This window comes from Motacilla alba, chromosome 2 (assembly GCF_015832195.1).
Source record: "Motacilla alba alba isolate MOTALB_02 chromosome 2, Motacilla_alba_V1.0_pri, whole genome shotgun sequence".
NCBI lineage: Eukaryota > Metazoa > Chordata > Aves > Passeriformes > Motacillidae > Motacilla > Motacilla alba.
The window spans coordinates 16,260,803-16,280,047 of NC_052017.1; the positions used below are offsets into that span (position 1 = coordinate 16,260,803).

The following is a 19,245-nucleotide window of genomic DNA, read 5'->3' on the forward strand; positions in this document are numbered from 1 at the left end:
TACACTCTCTTCTGCTTTCCATAGGATATCTAGATTAAACATGCTTTACCTTTTTTTTTTCATTTACAGCATTTAGCGTGTCAATATATCTGTGATACATTGACATCTGCATTTATACATAGATACATTAATTTCTCTAACACATATAGTGCTTTGCTCTGAATTCAGTAGATGCCTTGATTCCCTTCACTTACATTTTTTGCAGGAGACTTCCCAGACAACCTGAATGACTCTGCTAGTCATATAGCAGGGGCAGATTGAGAAATTCTGGGCCATGCTGCCTGTATTTTACAGTCAGTGTTAAAGTTTGATTTAAATTATTAACATCTGAATGGCAATGAATACAAATGTGGCTTCCCTTTAAGGAAGAACATGATAGAAGACATTTGTGCATGAACTTGTCAATTGCCTACCTTTCTGATGTCTATTGTTAATTAATAGTGAAAATAACATTAAGCTTGTGTTTAGACTCTTTGTATTTACTGGTGTCTGTCTCGTGTGTAGCTGAAAACTTGCTGTTTGACAGCTGTCTGGGAATTCTCACTTCATATTCTTACACTTAAAAAAAAAAAAAGCTGTCAGTAATAGAGCTGCTCTGTTATAAAAATAAAATCATGTTTTCCCTTATTTCAGCATGGAAATAACCAGCCTGCAAGAACTGGCACCTTGTCAAGAACAAATCCGCCTACACAAAAACCACCAAGTCCTCCCATGTCAGGCCGGGGAACTCTGGGGTAAGAATGGACTGGCTGGTCCCTCCTGTGTAATAGAAATTTTAAATTGTGCCAGTGTTGGTGTTTCTTAAATTCATGATAGATGGCAATTCTGGTTGCCTTTAGCAAAAAAAGTCACAATATCCTTTTCTTGAACTATGGACTTCTATGAACTTCTTCAGCTGCACGAACTCTTGTTTTCAGGATGACTGCAAGAATTTTTTTTCACAGGGAAGGATTTAATATGGATATGGGTAAATGAGGAGGCTATTGTTATTCCTGACTTTTGGGAAGAAATTCTTAGTGACAGAAAAAAATCTTCAAGTTTTAACTTCAGTGGGGGAAGGACTTCACGAGTAAAGTTCTTGTCTACTCATTTCTTAATATTAGAAGAGCTATGAAGAGGCTGTTTGTGCTGTAGTTGTTGCATTATCTAAGCAAAATTTATGTCATTGTGAACACAGTGGCAACATCGATTCTTGCTGGCTTGTGCATTTTCATATTTCATACTTAAATGAGGAAGGATTTTGCAATTCCCAAGTCCCACTTTGAGCAGAGTTCCCTGCATCTATTTTGCTGCTGTGGACCTGTGGGGAGTGAAATCTGCTTATCTTGGTGTGCCAGCAAGTTGTTGTTGCTAGAGACCGAAACTTTAGTACTTGAGAAGCTCAGTGCACGTGCCATATGGTTTTGTCAAACTGCAACATCTTTGAAAAGTCACACTCAGCCTTCTCCTTATACTGTGGGGGACTGAGGCACTGTAAAGCTGGCTGGCATGGTTGTGGTGGCTTCAGGTATGTTTTCTCAGGAAGCTGGAGAAATGAGGAGTACTGAGATGGAGCAGGGTGGAGATCAGGAGCAATGGTCAAGGAAAATTAGAAGCAGCGACTCCTTTTGTTGAGGACTGAGCAATTTTTAATCCCTATTTGATGCTTTGGTGGTAGCATTTGCTGCATGCTCCACAGAGAAATTAACCTAGAGGTTTCCTCAGCGTGTTTTCTGAAAATTCCCGTTGCTCAAGGGCATGAAATCAGTATTCCAATTGTGTCTCTTATCCCAGCTGAGAGAGTTGTTTATCAGCCCTGGGAACCTGGGTAGCGCTTTCATGTCCTCTTGGATGCTTGCTAGTGAAACAGAAGCATTGATGTACTGGTGAGCTGCCTCTCTCAGTAGTCCCCCCTGAACAAGCCAGAGCTGTTTGGTTGCCTTGGCTGATGCCTGATAAGGATTAATCAGCTGAATGTCATTTCCAGATGAGCTTGACAAGCGGCAGCAGTTGGCTGAGGGGGAGGAATAATGTGGGTTTGTAAGAGAGATTTCTATCTGCCCTTCTTGTTCAGGAAGTACAGTTCTTGTCTTGAGCAGCCGTGTTCTGCCAAAGCATGAAATATCACAGGCATGACTTACCCTAATTTATGCAGAAAAATCGCTAGAAACCGCAAGGATGCGACTCTTCTCCCTTTGATCTGGAAAACAGAGATAAGTATGTAAAACCAGAATGAGCTTAATGTGCAGCATCGGTCTTTAAGTAGGTGCTGCCTGTTGTGCAGCTTGTCCCTCCAGGGCAGGACTAGCTAAAGGGAGTCCTGCATGGAAATCAGCAGAATGAAAAGCAAAGGGGGCTCAAGTAAGCAGGGGTCTCTTCACAGGACCAGAGAGAGATTGTGGAAATCATTGGGTGCTCTGGTTTGAAGTACCATGGAAGAATAAGTGAATTGCTGGAGCTGGATGTGGTGGGAGTAGTTGAAGTCATTCCTTGAGGGTCCTGGAGCAAAGCAAGGCTCTGGGCTCCCTGTAGCTCTCCCTGGTGGCAAGGGCTCCCAGCATCACCCTGAAACATTGGGGGACAGTGAGGTGGGGAGCTCTGGGCAATCTTCCATCTATAATAGTTCTTTGTCTTCCATCTATAACAATTTATTGTTAAAACATCTTAAATAAAGTGGAAATACTGTAATTTTTTTCCAGATACTGTGGTGTTTGTAAATTAGGTTGTCTGTATGAAGAACTCTAGATGATTTTAATATGCAGGGTGTCACCACCTGTTGATCTGCCAAAAGAGATCAGTTGTCGAAAAAAGAAGAAATTTTGTATGCCAGTTGTAAGCAATAGAGATCCAAAGGCTACCAAATAAAAATGATAAGCAGGGAAGACTGTTAATGTGCTTCCAGCTGAAATAACCTTGAAAAGTAAGTTTAGTACTGTTGCTTTTCATACTGTAGAGAGAAAGTCAGTAGGTTTCTGAAAATACCAGGAAGCTGTATAACTTAGCAACTCGGTTATAACCCGTAATTGAACAAATTATTAAATGCCAGCAGTTCAGTATATTTTTGGTTTTGCTTAGCTCTGGTGCATTGCCAAATTCTGTGTTTTGCAATGGACCTGTCAGTTACTGCTGAGAACTGAAGAGCTCTGCGATTCAGTGCAATAAGTGTGCTGTTCTTATGGCAGTAATGGGTCTAGTAAATACATCTTAAAAGATATGTGTTATATTTTTGACTTGATGCAGCCTGCTCAGTTGGAGTCTCTGGGCTTTGATTTCTTGGGCCACAAAAGAAGACAATGAAGCTCATCTGTGAAGCACTTTCAGATCTGCTTATGTGAGATGAGGTTGCTTGATTACTGTGTGAAGCAGTGCTCCTAGGAGAAGCACTGGTGATTGCAAATGTCACTTGTTCTGTGAATCTTGATTTAGCCTTGCTGATGTCTTAATGAGGTGAATACCTTTAAGCCAAGAATACTTTTGGAAAGGATTCTGATGGGAAGGAAGCAGGGGGAGGGAAGAAGAGATTACTACAACGGAAATTTGTCATGTGCTGACAGTTCACCCAGAGTGTTATGCAGATGTAGCTATTGTATGTTAGGTATTTTGGGTGGTTAGTTTAGTTTAGGCTTTTTTGACCAGTCTGTGTGCTGAAGGCCAACTTGTATGGGTCTGTCTATGTAAGAGTACTTTGGGCTGTTGAGTGTGACCTGTCTACCCTGCCCATTGGAATTTTAATATATTGCAGTGTGGGTCACTGCCATGATCTTTCATGAAAAATTTAGAAAACAAATGGATTTACAACTTTACTTATTTATCCTTTTAATCTCGAGTTTCTTTATCTTTTCTGTCTTCAAATCTTTTTTTGTCTTGACCAGACGAAATACTCCTTACAAAACCCTGGAGCCAGTCAAACCGCCAACAGTCCCGAATGATTACATGACCAGCCCTGCCAGGCTGGGCAGTCAGCACAGTCCAGGCAGGACAGCTTCCTTGAACCAGAGACCACGCACACACAGGTAGGCTGTTCTCCACGGTAACTCTCTCCTGCCTGGCAAGCCAATGCTTACTAAGTCACAGAAAAGCCTTGAAGCTTTATGCCTCTTAGCTTTTTATTGAAAGGCAAAAAGATGAGTTATTCTACCACTGCATCAGCAGAGTTTTACTGCATTGCTGATTTCCCTAACACGAAGAAGTGCCTTCATATTCAATATTCTGAATGCAGCTTTTTAAAACTTGTTGTTTTCTTCTTGAATTGCAAGGCTAAATGTTTCTCTGAGTCTCTTGAGTGAGTTCATTTTTTTTTCAATTTGATTTTTATCACAGGCTTCAAACTGCAGGAGAAAAAGCAGATTAAAGAATTCAATGTAGTTAAAAGGTTAGCTTGTATTTTAGAGAGCTTCTTTCTTAGTATTTTTCTTATTTTAAAAACTCCCAGTAGGCAGTTAAACAGGGTCGGTCACTAACAGGGACTGAGAGAGTGTTTTAGACACAGTTGGTGATATGAAATACTGTCAGGCTTAAATAACTTCTAAATGTTGCTGCATGAGGAACTCGTTAGTCTGTTTAGCTGGCTACCGTGAATGCGCCTCACTCCTCTCTCACAAGATCTTCTTTTATGTAGGCTGCAGTTAGAAATTCAGCTGCAACCATGGTGACAAGATCAAGGTCTTCAGCAGACAGAACACTAATTTTGAAGGAATTATCTTGGCTTCCATTTCAGATCATCGATTTTCTTTTTCGTAATGTTATTTTCAAAAGATACATATTTGAATGATTTGCACTTGACTTTTGACTGATTTATAGATACCCAGGAGTGCTAAATAAACTAGAACTTCACTGAGTACTCTTATTTAATGTGGATGAACTAAAATGAAGTTTTGGCTTCAAAACATTTTATGTGCTTAGTTTCCTTTACATTATCTATTTAATGCATATAAATTCAAGAATTAAACTAAGGAGTACTCTTAGATACAAATAAGGATAGATTCTGCCTGAATTTTGATTCTTTTCCATTTCCCTCTACGAAAATAGATGTTACAGCCTCCGAAGGCATGTCTAGAAATGTTATCCAATAGTTTACTATGTTTCACATTGCTGGCCTCTGATTTGCATATCATATAACATTAGTTAGACAAATTTTGAGCTGGCTGTACTGTTAGCTTTGAGACCATCTTAGAAACAAACTTATACGTAAAAGGTGTGTGCATGGGTAGTGGGGAGTGTTAAATACACAGAAAATTAAGCACACCATGCCCCACACCCCACCCCGGGTGGTTTATCATCTCCATTCTCAGTTGAACACTTAGCAATCTAAGCTTCTGCTCTGAGTAGAGGAAATGTTCATTCAGCTGACAGCATAATTAATCCTAAATAATTATTTAGAGTTTAGCCATGAAGTGTTCCAGCCCCAGCATACTACTTTCAATTATTACAAGGCCCCTGAACTACTCCTGCAGTTGTTACTCCATTGCCTAGAACTTGCATGGTTGATTACCTTTTTATTTCTTGAAGCATTTAATTGCACATTTTATTCATAGTGATGTTTATCAGCTTAGCTAATTCCATTTATTAGGAATGTAATGCATCCAGACTTGATTATCTGTATGCAATTGTAGGTAAAGGCAGAGGCATTTAATAGGGAGTTTTTCAACAGTCTGTAATTGAGTTAGGCTAGAAAAGCTCACACAAGAAGTGTGACTGTTGATCTGCTTTCATAGGAGATGCTAATACTTGTGTTTTTCCTCTGCAGTGGCAGCAGTGGAGGAAGCGGCAGCCGAGAGAACAGTGGAAGCAGCAGTATTGGCATTCCCATCGCCGTGCCTACACCTTCACCGCCAACCATCGGGCCAGGTATGTGGGACTCCTCCTGGCCTGACTGCAGGCTGCTTGCTACTTCCTTGTGTTTGCACAGGGACTTTGACTAAACATGATGGGGTAGAAACTGTCCTGAAGTACAGTCCTACTCAGGAAATCACTTCTGAGTGCTGAATGATGTCTAAAGTTTTAATTCTTTACCAAGAGTAGCTGCAGGACAGTCAGTTACTGAATAATGGATGGTTAAAATACCTTTGGTCCATGTTTTTACAAGACAATCAGGGGTGTACAAGAGGAGTAAAAGACAAATGTATCCTTTTAAAGCTTAACTGTAATTTTAAATGTGTCTACAGTTTGGCATTTCTGGATGCCCTGAGAGCAGCAGCAACTATGTACATGTTTAATGGGAAATAGTGGCTTCTGAAATTGTCTGCTAACTTTTCCATCTGTGGGGAAAGAACCTTGAGAGATCTCTCAGTGTTGGAGGTACACTCCCTTGTGTTTAAGAATGATGAATGGTGAGATTGAGTAGGGTCCTTCATGACTATTATTATTTTAGTAATAAACCAGCCCAGTCACTTCGTGTTTTGCAAGCCCATTAGACAAAAGAAAATAGTGGAGTTTTGGTGTAATGTGATTTTGCTATTGCAGAGGTTTCTCTGTTTCTTGATGACAAGTGATGACAAGTCTTCACTTCCTTATATACATGTAGGCTTTCCTTTACCAGGACCTTTTCTGGTCTTGCATGAAATCTTACTATCATCTGGCATCCTGTAAAACTCAATGAGAATAAAGATTGCTGTGTACAGAGCCCTGGATAGGATCAGGGTCAGAATTTGTATTAGTTAACTGAAGTTGAATTTTCATATTTGTTTGGGAAGCCTATCAAGTGCCTGTACTTTCTTTTTTTAAAAACTTTTAATAATATGGCCTAATTAGGAATATAAACTATTTTATTAGCACACATTTCTGTTCCTCCTGGAGCCCCGCCAGCACCACCACTGCCTCCACCTCTCCCGATGGGCAGTCTGATAGGTGAGATTTGTCAATGCTGCAGTGATTGCAGACATGCTGCATAATCAATAATCACCTCTTCCTAATGAACTCAGTGAGGGTGCTTTTTCTTCTGTAGTGGGACCTGCGTGATTTTATTACAAAAATCAGTTCTGGGACTTTTTGGTTGTTTTTTTTTTTTCAACAAATCTAATCTCCACTAATTTCCTGTGGTTAAAGCCTCTGAAGCTAAATGCACTAGGTATGGAAAAAAGGCTACTAGTTGCTTGAAATCTGCTCCCCATTAAGCTAAGATCCAATTATTTTGATCTATAAGATCTCAGAATCTGCTTGACTATTGGTATTAGACTGAGTAACTCCTGCAGCAGAAACTAAGTCACAGCAGTTGCACTCTAGCTTAGAAATGGTCGTTTATGTGGGGGGTGATGTGTGTGTTCTGTTCTGTGAGCATAAAGTGACTGGAAAGCACAAGTGTCTGTCACACTAGCTTGGCTTTGATTCCATAATGCTGCAGGCAGGTGTCAAACTGGAAGACTTGAGGATATGAGCTAGCAGTTCTTGAGAAATTGCTTCAAGCACTACATACAGCAGTTAGGGTGGGATCTAAAAGTAGTACTTTTCAAAATAGACAGGAAAAAATACCCCACCCTTTCCTGTCACAGGCTGATGACAAGAATAATTGATTGAGTTATGAAACTAGCTTTGGAGGCTTTGACCCATATAACCCTTTGCACTCTCCCTTACTGAAATGTTAAGTGAAAGTCACTTTGAATAGCATTACACGACTGCAAACTTCTGTCTGCTTGCTGTTTGTGTCTTAGATAATTGTATGATATATGTATATAAAAACACAAAACATTTTATTGCAAACTAGTTTTTGCATTTAAGAATTCCATTAATTCATGCAACTACAATATGTGAGATTCATTAGTTTGCAAGGTGTGATTTTCTGTCTGTCAGAGGTTAGTCTGAAAAAAACTTAAACTGTTTTGTTAACCTTGAAGTTTGTGCAGCCAGTAGGTGGAAGGTAAATATGGGTGTTTATCATGAAGAATGAATGACATCTTTGTCAGCTGGAATTAGTGATTCTGAGTTGTTAGTACAAATTCCACCAATATAAAAGCACAACCAGCAAATATGATTGATAAATGTGCCAAGTGTCTGAAGCTCATGACATTTGTTTCACTGTTTTGTTAGAGTGTTGTTTTATATTAGATTGGAGGCACGTTCAGCTTTGCAATCAAAATAATTTGTTTTGAGTAGAACGTGGAATTTTTTTTCTGTGTGCTTTTTAATAAAGGGTATTATTGCATGTAGTATAATTGAGATACACTTAAGAGTTGGATTCAATTTTCCAGTCCAATCCAGTCTCTCAAAGTACTCTCAGCATTTCTCAATGCCCTTTATATGAGTGTTGGTTTATGTTCTGTGTGTTTTTTCTCATTATTGATTGTAATGGGGATGTTTGTTTTGTCTGTTAATCGCCTGTTACTGATCTTAAATTATTGGAGAACTGTAATCAAGTATTTTCCACGTTCTGGACTTTTTCTGTTTTCTGCATTCTATCCCAAGTAATTCTCTGCTTAAGTCTTTTCCTTGGTTCCTCTGGCTAATGCTTTTCAGCTGCTCCTGGTTCAGCTCCTGGTTCCCAGTATGGCACAATGACCAGGCAAATCTCACGACACAACTCTACCACTTCTTCAGCATCTTCTGGTGGATACAGACGGAATCCTTCTGTGACTGCCCCATTCTCTGCTCAACCTCATGTTAATGGCGGGCCTCTTTATTCTCAAAATTCAAGTAAGCTGCTGAGCTCTGAAATCACAAACTGTTTTGAGCAAAATTATTGTTAAAGCGTGCATGGCATTTTAATTCATTTATGAAAAGCATCAATGAGATTACTACTTTCTTTCCTGAAATAGAAGGAAAAACAAACAAGAAAAGCCATATTGAAATTGCACAGTGATTGCACTATATGCAATTATACTGTTTTTCCCCCTGACTTGTTTGCTGTTACTCATGAAAAGAAATTATTAGGATTGCCTGTCTAATTATAGGCACATTATACTTGGAATTTCAGGTGTGCTTGGAGAACATAAAATAACCCAGGGTTAGTTTTTTTGTGGGAGACCTAATGTGATTGTAGCATACCCCCCCACTATTTGGATAGTGGCAAAAGAATACTGAGCACAAAGTTCATGTTCCTGTCACATAGTTCCTCCCTGTCTCTGTGTCTTTCTTAAATCCTTTCCTGATTCCAAGTTTCTCCTTTGTTCTTGTCTTTAAGCTTGACTATTAAAGAATTCAGTCTCTCTCTTTTAGCAGACAGCTTCTCTGTGCTTTCACACTAGTAGGAATATCTGCTGAAGGAGATGAGTGAGGGAAGGGATATTTGCCATGGGCAAGTGAGCAGGTTTTAGTCAGCAGCCTCCTGCCTTCCTACCCCAGAAGGGCAAACAAGGTTCACTGCAGAAAGCTCTGCAAAATAAGGATCTTGGCTGCTGGTAGGAAGCTCTATCAGGAAACTTCTGCTTTGCTATTTCCATAAATTTTGATCAAGTACACATTGAGGAGTGGTAGTTGTATATTTTTTTTTTGTAGTGTTCAGAATGCCAAGTCTTTAAACTTCAGAGGAATATTTCTTTTTTCAAAAGTAATATTGATATTTGAGTTTAAGATCTCTTTAGACCAGTGTTTGCTGTTGTGTACTTACTCTTAAGAAAAGAATGCTTTTAAAATACTTGAGACACGGCAGTGAAGAGTTTTCTGAGTAGTTTAGAAGTATTACATTTGTCAGAAAGCATTTTTATATGTAGACACAGTATCTATCTTTTCTTTTTTCCAAACCTGATTGTCCTCCTACTCTTGCTCACCCATACTAGCATTTCATTTTCCTCCACATTCTCATTCCTCCAAATTAATTCACCATAACAGCAGAAACTCCCTCCTGCTTGAACAGTTGAGTTCCATTAAATAAACAGGATTTTACTTCTGAGAATAGTTCAGTTGTCTTAAATGCTGTGCACACCACTGTTTCTGAATGTTTACATTTGTCCAAAGCAATTTTTTGCTCAAATGCAGGTGTTGTTTCTTAATCTAGCCTCTCTGGTGTTTTCAAAATACTGATAGTCAGCTTTTTTAAACAGTATTTTGATGGGTGTGTTTTGCTACTTGAAACTGTTTTCCTCTGTTTCTGTAACTGGTGATTATTTTTTTAGTGCTACTGTCTTGACATTAAACCCAGGTCCCATGTTGCCTTAAGATTTTACTTTTCATGCTAACAAATGCTCTGGTTTTTCTTAGATGTTTACTTCAATTTTGTGAGACACTGTTTGTTCTCCTGCTTTTATATTGATCATTTATCCCATACAGTGTATTTGATTATTGGTTTTGTAATGAACTAAATGCTTCATTTTAATTCATCAAACATTAATCTTAGTTAAAGCTTTATTTAAAACTGTTGCTTACTTGGAAGAACAGAACCTCTTTCAAATTTGGTTCCAACTGGATTATTACCATGCTGAATTCCCACCTTCACAGGAATTTCTCTGCTCCATTGCAAGAGAAATTCCACTGAGAAGGGACACTGTATAAACAAATGAGTTGATGTTTTGTTGAGTTTCTGGGTGGGGTTTTGTTTTATGCTTTTCATTCCCGGCACTTAAGGGGGAGATACCCTGCCAAAGCTGATAGTTTGAGTGGCTTGCCTTACTGCTCCATTCTCCACCTGTGCAGGGAGCAGTTGAACACTGGGGCCATCAGCCCGGTGTCTCTGAGCACAGGTGTGGTCACAGGTCTCATTACTCACCAGACAGGCACATACTTCACAGAAGATGAGCTTGCAAGGGCATCCTGGGGAGCTCAGCATGCTCCTGTAGCCACTCAGAGCTGTTGAAGCCTTGACCAGCCTTTTAGGTTGCTGTGTGTCCTCTCACCACAGAAGACTTCATAAAGCTCCACTCTGCTCTACACCCATCTATTTTTTTCTACCAGCAAGTAACAAGGTCCCTTTTTTTGAGAAAAACAAAAATGCAGTAAGTTAGCTGACTGCCCCTGTCCCAGCAGAGCACAGTGCTGGGAGGTGCTCTCTGTGTAAATGTGAAGTATTGATGCTGGAACATTGTGCCCCTTGCAAAAGTTGTCTTTGCCCTGTGTCAGTGCTGCTTTGCTGCACTTGATGCAGCGCTCCACTTTGCTTTTGGAGGAGGAGTCCAGAAGCCTGCAAAACATCACCTCTACTTCTAGCAGCTCACTTTGAAAAGAGAACTGCTAAATTGAGTAATCCTTATTTAGCAGCAAGACAAAAGCTCAATTTTATGTGCTCGCCAGGTGAAGCACACAAAATGTGACAGAGCAAGAACCTTCACACGCACGCTGTGAGCTTCCAGCCACGCAGCCTGCGCTCGGCTGCTCCTGGCTGAACACGGGCATGCTTTGCTTTTGATCCTCCATTGGCTAACCACGAATTCAGCCTTGTTGGAAACACAAACTTGAGGAAGGTTCTTTTGTGTGTGTGTTCTTGTTGTTCTTTACGTACTTTGTTTTGTGGTCCTCGTTACTGACGGCTGCTTTTGTTTGTTCCCCCTTTTTTTTTTCCTTTGTCCATTTGACTTTCCCGATATGGTGTGTGTGTTGCTACCAGTTTCTATTGCTCCACCCCCTCCCCCTATGCCTCAGTTGACTCCACAGATACCTCTCACAGGCTTCGTGGCCAGGGTGCAGGAAAACAGTAAGTTTGGACAAGCTGAGCTGTTAAAGGGTAGAGCCTACTCTCTTCTAGCATGCATGGCTGGCAAGTCAGACTCTATTTTGTTTCCTTTTCCAGAAGCTAATACCATCTTGCATTCTAGTGTCAATATGCTATTGGAGCTGAAGGGCACACTCTTCAATATTTTATAACACGTGCATGATTATTACTGACCCATTTAAGTCCTGAACTGCAAATTTATTACAGAAGTACAGTGTGAAATGTGGCATATGTTTGGTGTGAATATAAAATTGTATTTTAATTGAAAATATTTCATGTTGAATCACCCTGACTTTTTCAGTAGGGATAATTGATTAGTTTTTATTAGAAAGGCTTATGTAGACTGTCAGAATGTGTCATGTATAACCATTGATTCCAATACTGTAGCATTTTTGAGCAGGCTGTACAGTCAATTCGAAATGTGCAGTCTTAAGATCTAATCCATTACAAAGGAGCTTGTAAGGCATCTCTCCTCTTGGCAGCCTTTCATTCTCCATTTGTTTGTGTCCTCCTATTTCCCTGCTGAGCTTCTTGCAGCATAGCTCTGCTTGTTAGGTTTGTGAGAGGTGCTCTCTAGCTGTGCTGTGTTTATACTGGTAACCCTGCTTTTACCATTACTGCTTGATTCCCTTCAGGGGAGTGTTACTGTCTCAAGTGCTGTGCAGGTGTAAAGTCATGTTTCTGATCTGGACATATCCTTTTCAGCTGGAGTTTGCAGTTCTCTAAACAGCAGATTAAATGTGATGTAGATAGAGTATGAAGTAACGAAAAAATGCTTTTAAAGTGTTTTGGAATGATTTTGAGATTTGCTGGGATCTCAGGGACTACTACTACACAGTTGGCTATATAGCTGCAGCATCCATTGAGGCACCCCAGGTCTGAGTAGTGTTGCTGTTCTGCTTCTCATTAGAGCTTTTAAGTGGTTCTGTTCTGAGCATTCCCCATGAGATCAGAGACATTTCTCTGGTTCTCTTTCACAAAGAAGGTATTTTGGTGCTGTGCTAGGTAAACTGTAAGAATCATGTTGATATAGATCAGTGTGCCACAAAATTGTGTTGAAAACCTTTCCAAAATACTAAGTGTAGAGGTAAACCTGCTGAAGATGAAGGTTACAGCATATCTTCACTTGCAGATAAACTTGAGAAAATTGACACCTGCTTCTGAATTGTTGTCCTCCTGGAGATAACACAGCCCTTGGGAGAGTGGAGGTGAAAGGGACAAACTGACTTGCGTGTGCAACAGCAAAATGCAAGCTGACTTGTGGATGAGGTTGCTGCAAAACAGCTGAAGCTTGAAATCTGGTCATAGGAATTGTTCTTTATTTTGTTTCTTTTAATAGTCCCTTGGGTTGGAAAGTTATATAATGAGTATGGCTTGGAGCTGCTGCTGCTGCCTCATTCCAGAGGCAGGGGTGTGTGTGGCAGCCTGCGCACACGCTCAGCAGAACCGGCTGTAGAGGCTGCTGTTGAGTTTTGGCATTGGGTACTGGACTTTCATCAGTCTTGTTTTCTCAAGAAGTCTCTGGTGTTAAGGAGACATGTGGGTAGACTTGTCTTTTCCTTATCATAGGGATCTGCGGGTTTGGAAAGCAACATCCTCTGCTTGTGGACTTCTTTTGGAGGACAAAGACATAGAGGGCTTAGAAACTATGCAATGCCTCTTTTTTTTTCCTGTGTCCAAACTGTAAGCATCTCCTCTAGAGAGGTTTTCCAGTGTGTCTGATGCTCAGGGACAGCTGATTCAAGTTGCTGTACTCTCACACCCAGTCCTTTCACAAGGAGTCTGCTGGTCCCCATTTAAAGAGCAAGGATGGGAATGCAGGCAAGAGAAGATCTCAGTTTGGAGCTATATAAATACTTGTCCCTTTACCCATTCTCATTTAGAGTGGCTTTTTGCATGCTTAATTTCCCTCCCCTGGGAGAAGTGATGCTGTGCTAGAGTCTGGCTCAGTTTAGAACCAGGAAAAGTCTAGATTAAGGTCCAGGAGGTGAGGGGATACTTCAGTGGAGTGGCACTTGTCTACTTTTCTGTTCCATTCTCTCCCTTTCTTTAAATGCAAAGTTGAACTGTTTTAAATGTTTCCCATAAAGCTTGCAGTTCCTGCACTGCATCTCAGTTAGAGTATGTCTTGGTGCTTTCACACTTGTGTTTCCTGCTCTCTTTCCTTTTCAAATACGCAGCTTCATTGTTGAATAAATGTAACTTTTCTTTGCATTTAAAATTTTTTTTAAAATTTTCTAAGGTAAGGATTTCTCAAGATCTCAAATGATTGTTGTTTCAACTCTGGGTTTTTTTTTCCCTGGCTGCAGACAGAAACTAAGGGGAGAAATACATTTGTGGAAGATGTGCTGAACTGCAGCACAAAACCAGTCCATTCATAAACGGTGTTGTCATGTGTCTGTGGTGGATTAATGAAGCCTGTCTGTGAGTGCTATTCAGTAACGGGCAGGACGTAGCATTCACTCTGCCAAAGACTTTGTTAGTCTGTCTCCAAGTAACATAAATGGGCTTCTGTGTGGGAGAGGAATCACTAATACAGTGGCAGCCAGTCTTAATGATGCAGAGAGCTGTGGGGTGCTCAGCTCAGCTGGTCAAGTTGAAGAGGAGCTGGGCTTGCAGGTGAAGCATTGGCCCTTCAAGGGAAGGGAGCGGGCTGGATGCCTGGGCTGAGGCAGTCCCTGCCCCAGCAGTTCCTGCCCCCTTATGCCCCTGGCAGGAGGTGCCAGACCTGTCCCAGTGCAGCCAGTCTGACCCACACAGGACATGGGAGCTGTGCCCAAGTCCCTCGTCAGGGCCATGGGGCTAAAGAACAAAGGTTAAGTCACCACTAGAGTAGTGACCAGCCAAAAGTAAAAAGTGTTCAAGCAAACAAAAAACCCTATTTCTAATCTCCAGTGCCATTGTAACTATCAGTAGTTAAAGCTTCATTCAGTGCAGTGTTGGTCTTTCTCTGTTGCTTGGCTTTCTTTTCAAAATTTGTGTGCTGGAGCTGTACATTCTGAGGCCTGATGCCTTGTTCCATCAAACTCTGCCTAGAGCAGTGGTTTTTAGCCTATGTTTTCAGTGTGCAGAATTCCAGATCTCTTGAAAATGAATCTGTTGCTATGTAACCAAATTGATGTCAGTAACAGTAGCTTCCTTTCAGTAACTTGTGGCTTCATGGTGCTTACACCAGGTAGATGTGTAGTGGACCACATCTCCCTAGGAATAGGATAAGTGACTTGATGTCCTGCATCTGAGTATGCCATCTCTATTTTGCTGCCAGCTGCTGTCAACATTACTGGAAAATAATTTAATGAACTGATTTAAAAAGTGATTTTTACCATAATGACTTTCTCTTTTTCCCTTTCCCAAAGCAACTTGTAATTGTGCTGATTGGACAATCTCAGGGCAGGGATTTGACATTTTGGATTATACATTTAATTCCTTGAGCACTTTTTCTCTTAGAGCAGCAGCTGCCTGTTGTTGTTTTTCCATTTATTAATTGACTCCTGAATGTGTGCACACACACAAACTAGTCTGCAAGATAAGGATGTGTACAATGCTTTCCTTCTGCAGGATTACTTGGCCTCCTCTTACCTGGTTAAATCTTAAAAATGGGAAGAGACTAGTATTTATGATCCACACCAGATCTTCTAGCTCTGGGAGAGAAGGAATCCAAGGAAGCAGTGTTCAGAAGTCAATTGAAGTGACTGTTGGGCACAAAGAATTTGTTAAAAACCAATCAAGCTGCTGGCCCAGTCTGAGGCTGTTGCTGCCTGGCTCAGAGGGTGCCACTCGAGTCCTCCATAGCTAACGCTGCAGCGCATGGACATTGGAGCAGGAAGCTTTCCTCTCTGCTGATGTTCAGCTTATGCCCCGCAGCATGTGCTTTGACTCTAGTAGCATTTACACATAGATTGGACCACTAATAACAAATAGAGTTGTGTGTTGTAGTTGTTAATTACAAAGCCTCTGTTTCTAATCAGTGCATGGTACTATAGTGCATGCTGTGTGTGTTGTCCCCCCAGCTCTTTTATTTACAGTGTACAGCCTCAGGTTTGTTTGCATCTCCACACTGTCTTGATTTAAGAAAAAACAATGATCTCCAAATGTTTCTAGTTGCTGATAGCCCAACTCCTCCCCCGCCGCCGCCTCCCGATGAGATGCCGATGTTTGATGACTCTCCTCCTCCTCCACCCCCACCACCTGTGGATTATGAGGATGAGGAGGCTGCTGTTGTGCAGTACAGCGATCCCTATGCAGATGGAGATCCTGCTTGGGCACCTAAAAACTACATAGAGAAAGGTAAGAGAAGCATTGCAGCTGTGTTAGTGCAGTATCAGGGGATTAATGGTGTCTGAAGGGAACGAAGGACTTACTGTGGGTCTGATGAAAACAGTCATTGTCCCTCCTAAGTCAGAACTCAAGCCATGCTTTCCTTAGTTCATGTCTACACCTAATGTGGTAAGACATAATCCTTCTTTGGACAAATTATAAAATACCTTCAGGCATTCTAGAATGGGTGAAAAAGGAAGTTTCTTCACGGGAAGCAGGTGCAAATTGGATGGCTTTCATCTTTGATGAGCTGGACTGTCTGTACCTCAGGATTGCTGGGCTGTCATCTACGGACTGCTGCAAAATGGACAGAAATTCCAAGCTGTATTTATCTCTTCAAACTAGATTACTAGAGTGGATTATTAGACTTAAAACTATAAAATGAGTTGAGGTCTCCTTGGAGATTTATCAGTGACTCCAGATCAGCAGACGGTGAACTGTGCTTAGGTATGAAGTGACGTAGTAAACCTCTCTTTCCATAAATAATGGACAAGCAGATTTCCCGCCAGTGGAGTTGTCTGTGTTGTAGCACTGACCATTTTGTCAGCAGCAGTGCTGCCAGTTTTCTCATAAGCTGGCTGGTGCTGCAGTGAATACAAAATGGGGCCAGGTACTTGTGATAATTGTGGCAGAGCTCCTGTGTTCCCTCTTCACTTGAGCTGGTCTGTGTGCAGGACATACCCATAAAAATGAAAATAACTGATGCAGCACAGCATTGCTAGGAATTAAGACATCAGATAGCTGAGAATATTTGTAGGTGTAAAATAGTGGATTCTTAGAATTCATAAAGCTGATAAATTGCATAAATCCATATTACCTTCTAAAGGGTAAGGCTGTGATGTCTGAAGTCTGTATATTCACAGTGGTAGGTTTTAACTCCAGTATTGGTAGTGGCAACATTCTTTTCTTGGGGAAATCTCTTGCTTTGTTAATGGCACACAGCAAATTGGAGGTTGGTAAGAGTGAGGTGGTACCAAGCAGGTACTGAAAAGAGCAGATGTTGCTTCTATACTCTTCTTCAGCAACTTTCCTACTTGCACTCAGTGCAGCTCCTTGAAAAGTAGTGCCAGAACTCCTTATGACACAAAAGCTCTGTAGGAATGCCCTTTCTTTTGTGTGCAGTGGCTTTAGCAGCGACGTGTACAAGGCCACGCTGATGTGCCAACAGGGGCCTCAGTGAAATGATTTTTATACAATTTTTTTGTTCTTATCAAGCAATTCATAAAAAGAGATCCACATGCCATTGAGGTCACCTGGTCAGAAATGGGTAACACACAAGTCAGGTGTTCCCTAGCTCAGCTTTTAAGTGTCCATAAGCCCCACTTTACCGTGTCACAGTGGGATGTACTTCTCTGTCAGCAGTTTAACTGAGTGTTCAGTGTAGTCAACACGCACTTCTTAGTGCTAGCCAATGTTGCAAGGAAAGTGAAATTCCATTTTCTGGGCTTAGTGTTCAACAGGAAAAGCATGTGAATTCATTATTGAAAATCCCACGAGCGTGAACTAATCTTTTAATATTTTCTGAAGTACAATTGTTTTTTAATACTGATGCTATTAATAAAATGCTAAATGTATCCCTGTTTATTCCACAGTTGTTGCTATATATGACTATACAAAGGACAAAGACGATGAGCTGTCGTTTATGGAGGGTGCAATCATTTATGTGATAAAGAAGAACGATGATGGCTGGTATGAAGGAGTTTGCAATCGAGTAACTGGCTTGTTTCCTGGGAATTACGTTGAATCAATCATGCACTATGCCGATTAAAATCCTTTGCTTTTCAAAGTTTGGTCTTGTATTCAAGTCATACCATGATTATTTACAAGGGGTAACTAAAAGCTAACAGAATTGTCTTAATATACTTTGAAAAAATTGTGCCCATTTCTTCAGGCCATACTGTTTTAATGGTATGATTGAATGTCCATCTCTGAGTCTCTGGGGACAGTATGTCTTACCTGATGGCAATTTGTAAAACAAGCAACTGTCTATAACTGGTTATACTTATTTACTTATGCATTGTTAATTTTATGACCAGCCTAATTATTATGGGGAAGTAGGGTATAATATTTAATGAACCATGATCAGATTGTGCCATTACATTTTTCAGTACAGCATGGTAACTAACACTACGTTAGACTAACATATTAAAACCTGGATGAGAAGTTTAATGTTAGTGCTGGTCATATTACTTTTTGTTTAGACTCTTTGCTCATTCTTGAATTATATTTGTTTAAAGCATGCATACAAACTTATGTATTGAAATATACTTTTTTAAAAATCCAAGATGCTTCCAATTGTTGTAATCTTTACCTGGAGTATTCTCACTAAAGTCTATTACGATGAGTTGTTTGGGTCTAAGGTGTCCATGTGATTCAAAAAATGGGTGGTCTTATGTATGTGTAATTTGTACCCAAGTTTTTTTAATGAGTAAATTTACATTATGACTTTTTCCATTCATAAATATATAAGTGAACCAAAGGTCTTGTCCATTACTTTGTTGGTTGGCTTGGCAAAGAAGTTTGGAATGCTAACGTGGCAAAATCACGGCTGTGTTATCCCAGGCAATGTACTAAAAAGCAATTGTTTGTAACATGACTTTATCACTGACAGAGGGAAAATAAATTAGATCTGAAACCTGAATTACACACTTATACATACTCTTAAAAGTTCTTTTCTGCCAACACTTAGTTTCAGTGAGGGTTCTTGATTGACTCTAGCTGCCCGGATGCAGTAAGTTGGACACCATCCATAGCTGACAGTTCTGCGTGGGCCCTCTCTCTGTGTGGCTCTGGGATGTGCCCCTCGGAGCAGAGGGAGCAGGAGCAGGCTGTCCTCCACGTAGCACCCAGGGGAACACAGTGACAGGAACTTGGCCATTGTTAAGGGATCACAGGCAGAGATAGCCAGAGAGGGTGTGCTTTCCTGCTCTACAGATTCTGTGGCTGAAATAACTTGAGAAGGAATGTGGTAGTACTGGGTAATTACTGTGAGAGGAATGTCTCTGGGACTTCAAAGGCAGCTTCTAGAGTGCTACAGAATATATTCTATAAATGAGTGATGAAAGTGATGGAGTTGCAGGTTTGACTGGCTGGTGAATCATTCATTTTTAGTTTAAGTTAGAAATACTCAGCCTTTCATTTTCTGAACAAAAACATTCATTTGGTAACAATCTCAAATTCTGCATCATGTTAACTGCTAGCAGGTAGCCACCGATAGCATGAATTAAACTCATTGATGAATAACTAATTAAAATCCACATGTAGTCTTTTACAGTAAACCGCTATCTCTATCTATATACAATTCCAGGTGCTTCTGTTGAGGAGCCAGGGAAACATCCAAACCCTCTCTCTTCAGAGGAGTTTACCACCAGCTCCTA

At 40.6% G+C, this 19,245-nt stretch overlaps 1 protein-coding gene across 11 annotated transcripts in view; it reads left to right on the top strand.

The window, feature by feature from the left end:
* Positions 1-18,347, top strand: part of ABI1 (abl interactor 1) — a 77,154-nt gene extending 58,807 nt beyond the window's left edge. For 2 of the 11 annotated variants that reach the window (XM_038128175.1, XM_038128164.1), the window contains 8 exons: positions 634-734; positions 3,852-3,992; positions 5,726-5,826; positions 6,751-6,825; positions 8,428-8,604; positions 11,447-11,533; positions 15,653-15,838; positions 17,461-18,347. In XM_038128175.1, the coding sequence (XP_037984103.1) occupies positions 634-734; positions 3,852-3,992; positions 5,726-5,826; positions 6,751-6,825; positions 8,428-8,604; positions 11,447-11,533; positions 15,653-15,838; positions 17,461-17,636 (1,044 nt within the window). In that variant the 3' untranslated portion in view covers positions 17,637-18,347. The remainder of the gene's footprint in view (positions 1-633; positions 735-3,851; positions 3,993-5,725; positions 5,827-6,750; positions 6,826-8,427; positions 8,605-11,446; positions 11,534-15,652; positions 15,839-17,460) is intronic. The other 9 variants (XM_038128165.1, XM_038128167.1, XM_038128169.1 and 6 more) reach the window with 6 other exon arrangements.
* The last annotated feature ends 898 nt before the right edge of the window (positions 18,348-19,245 follow it).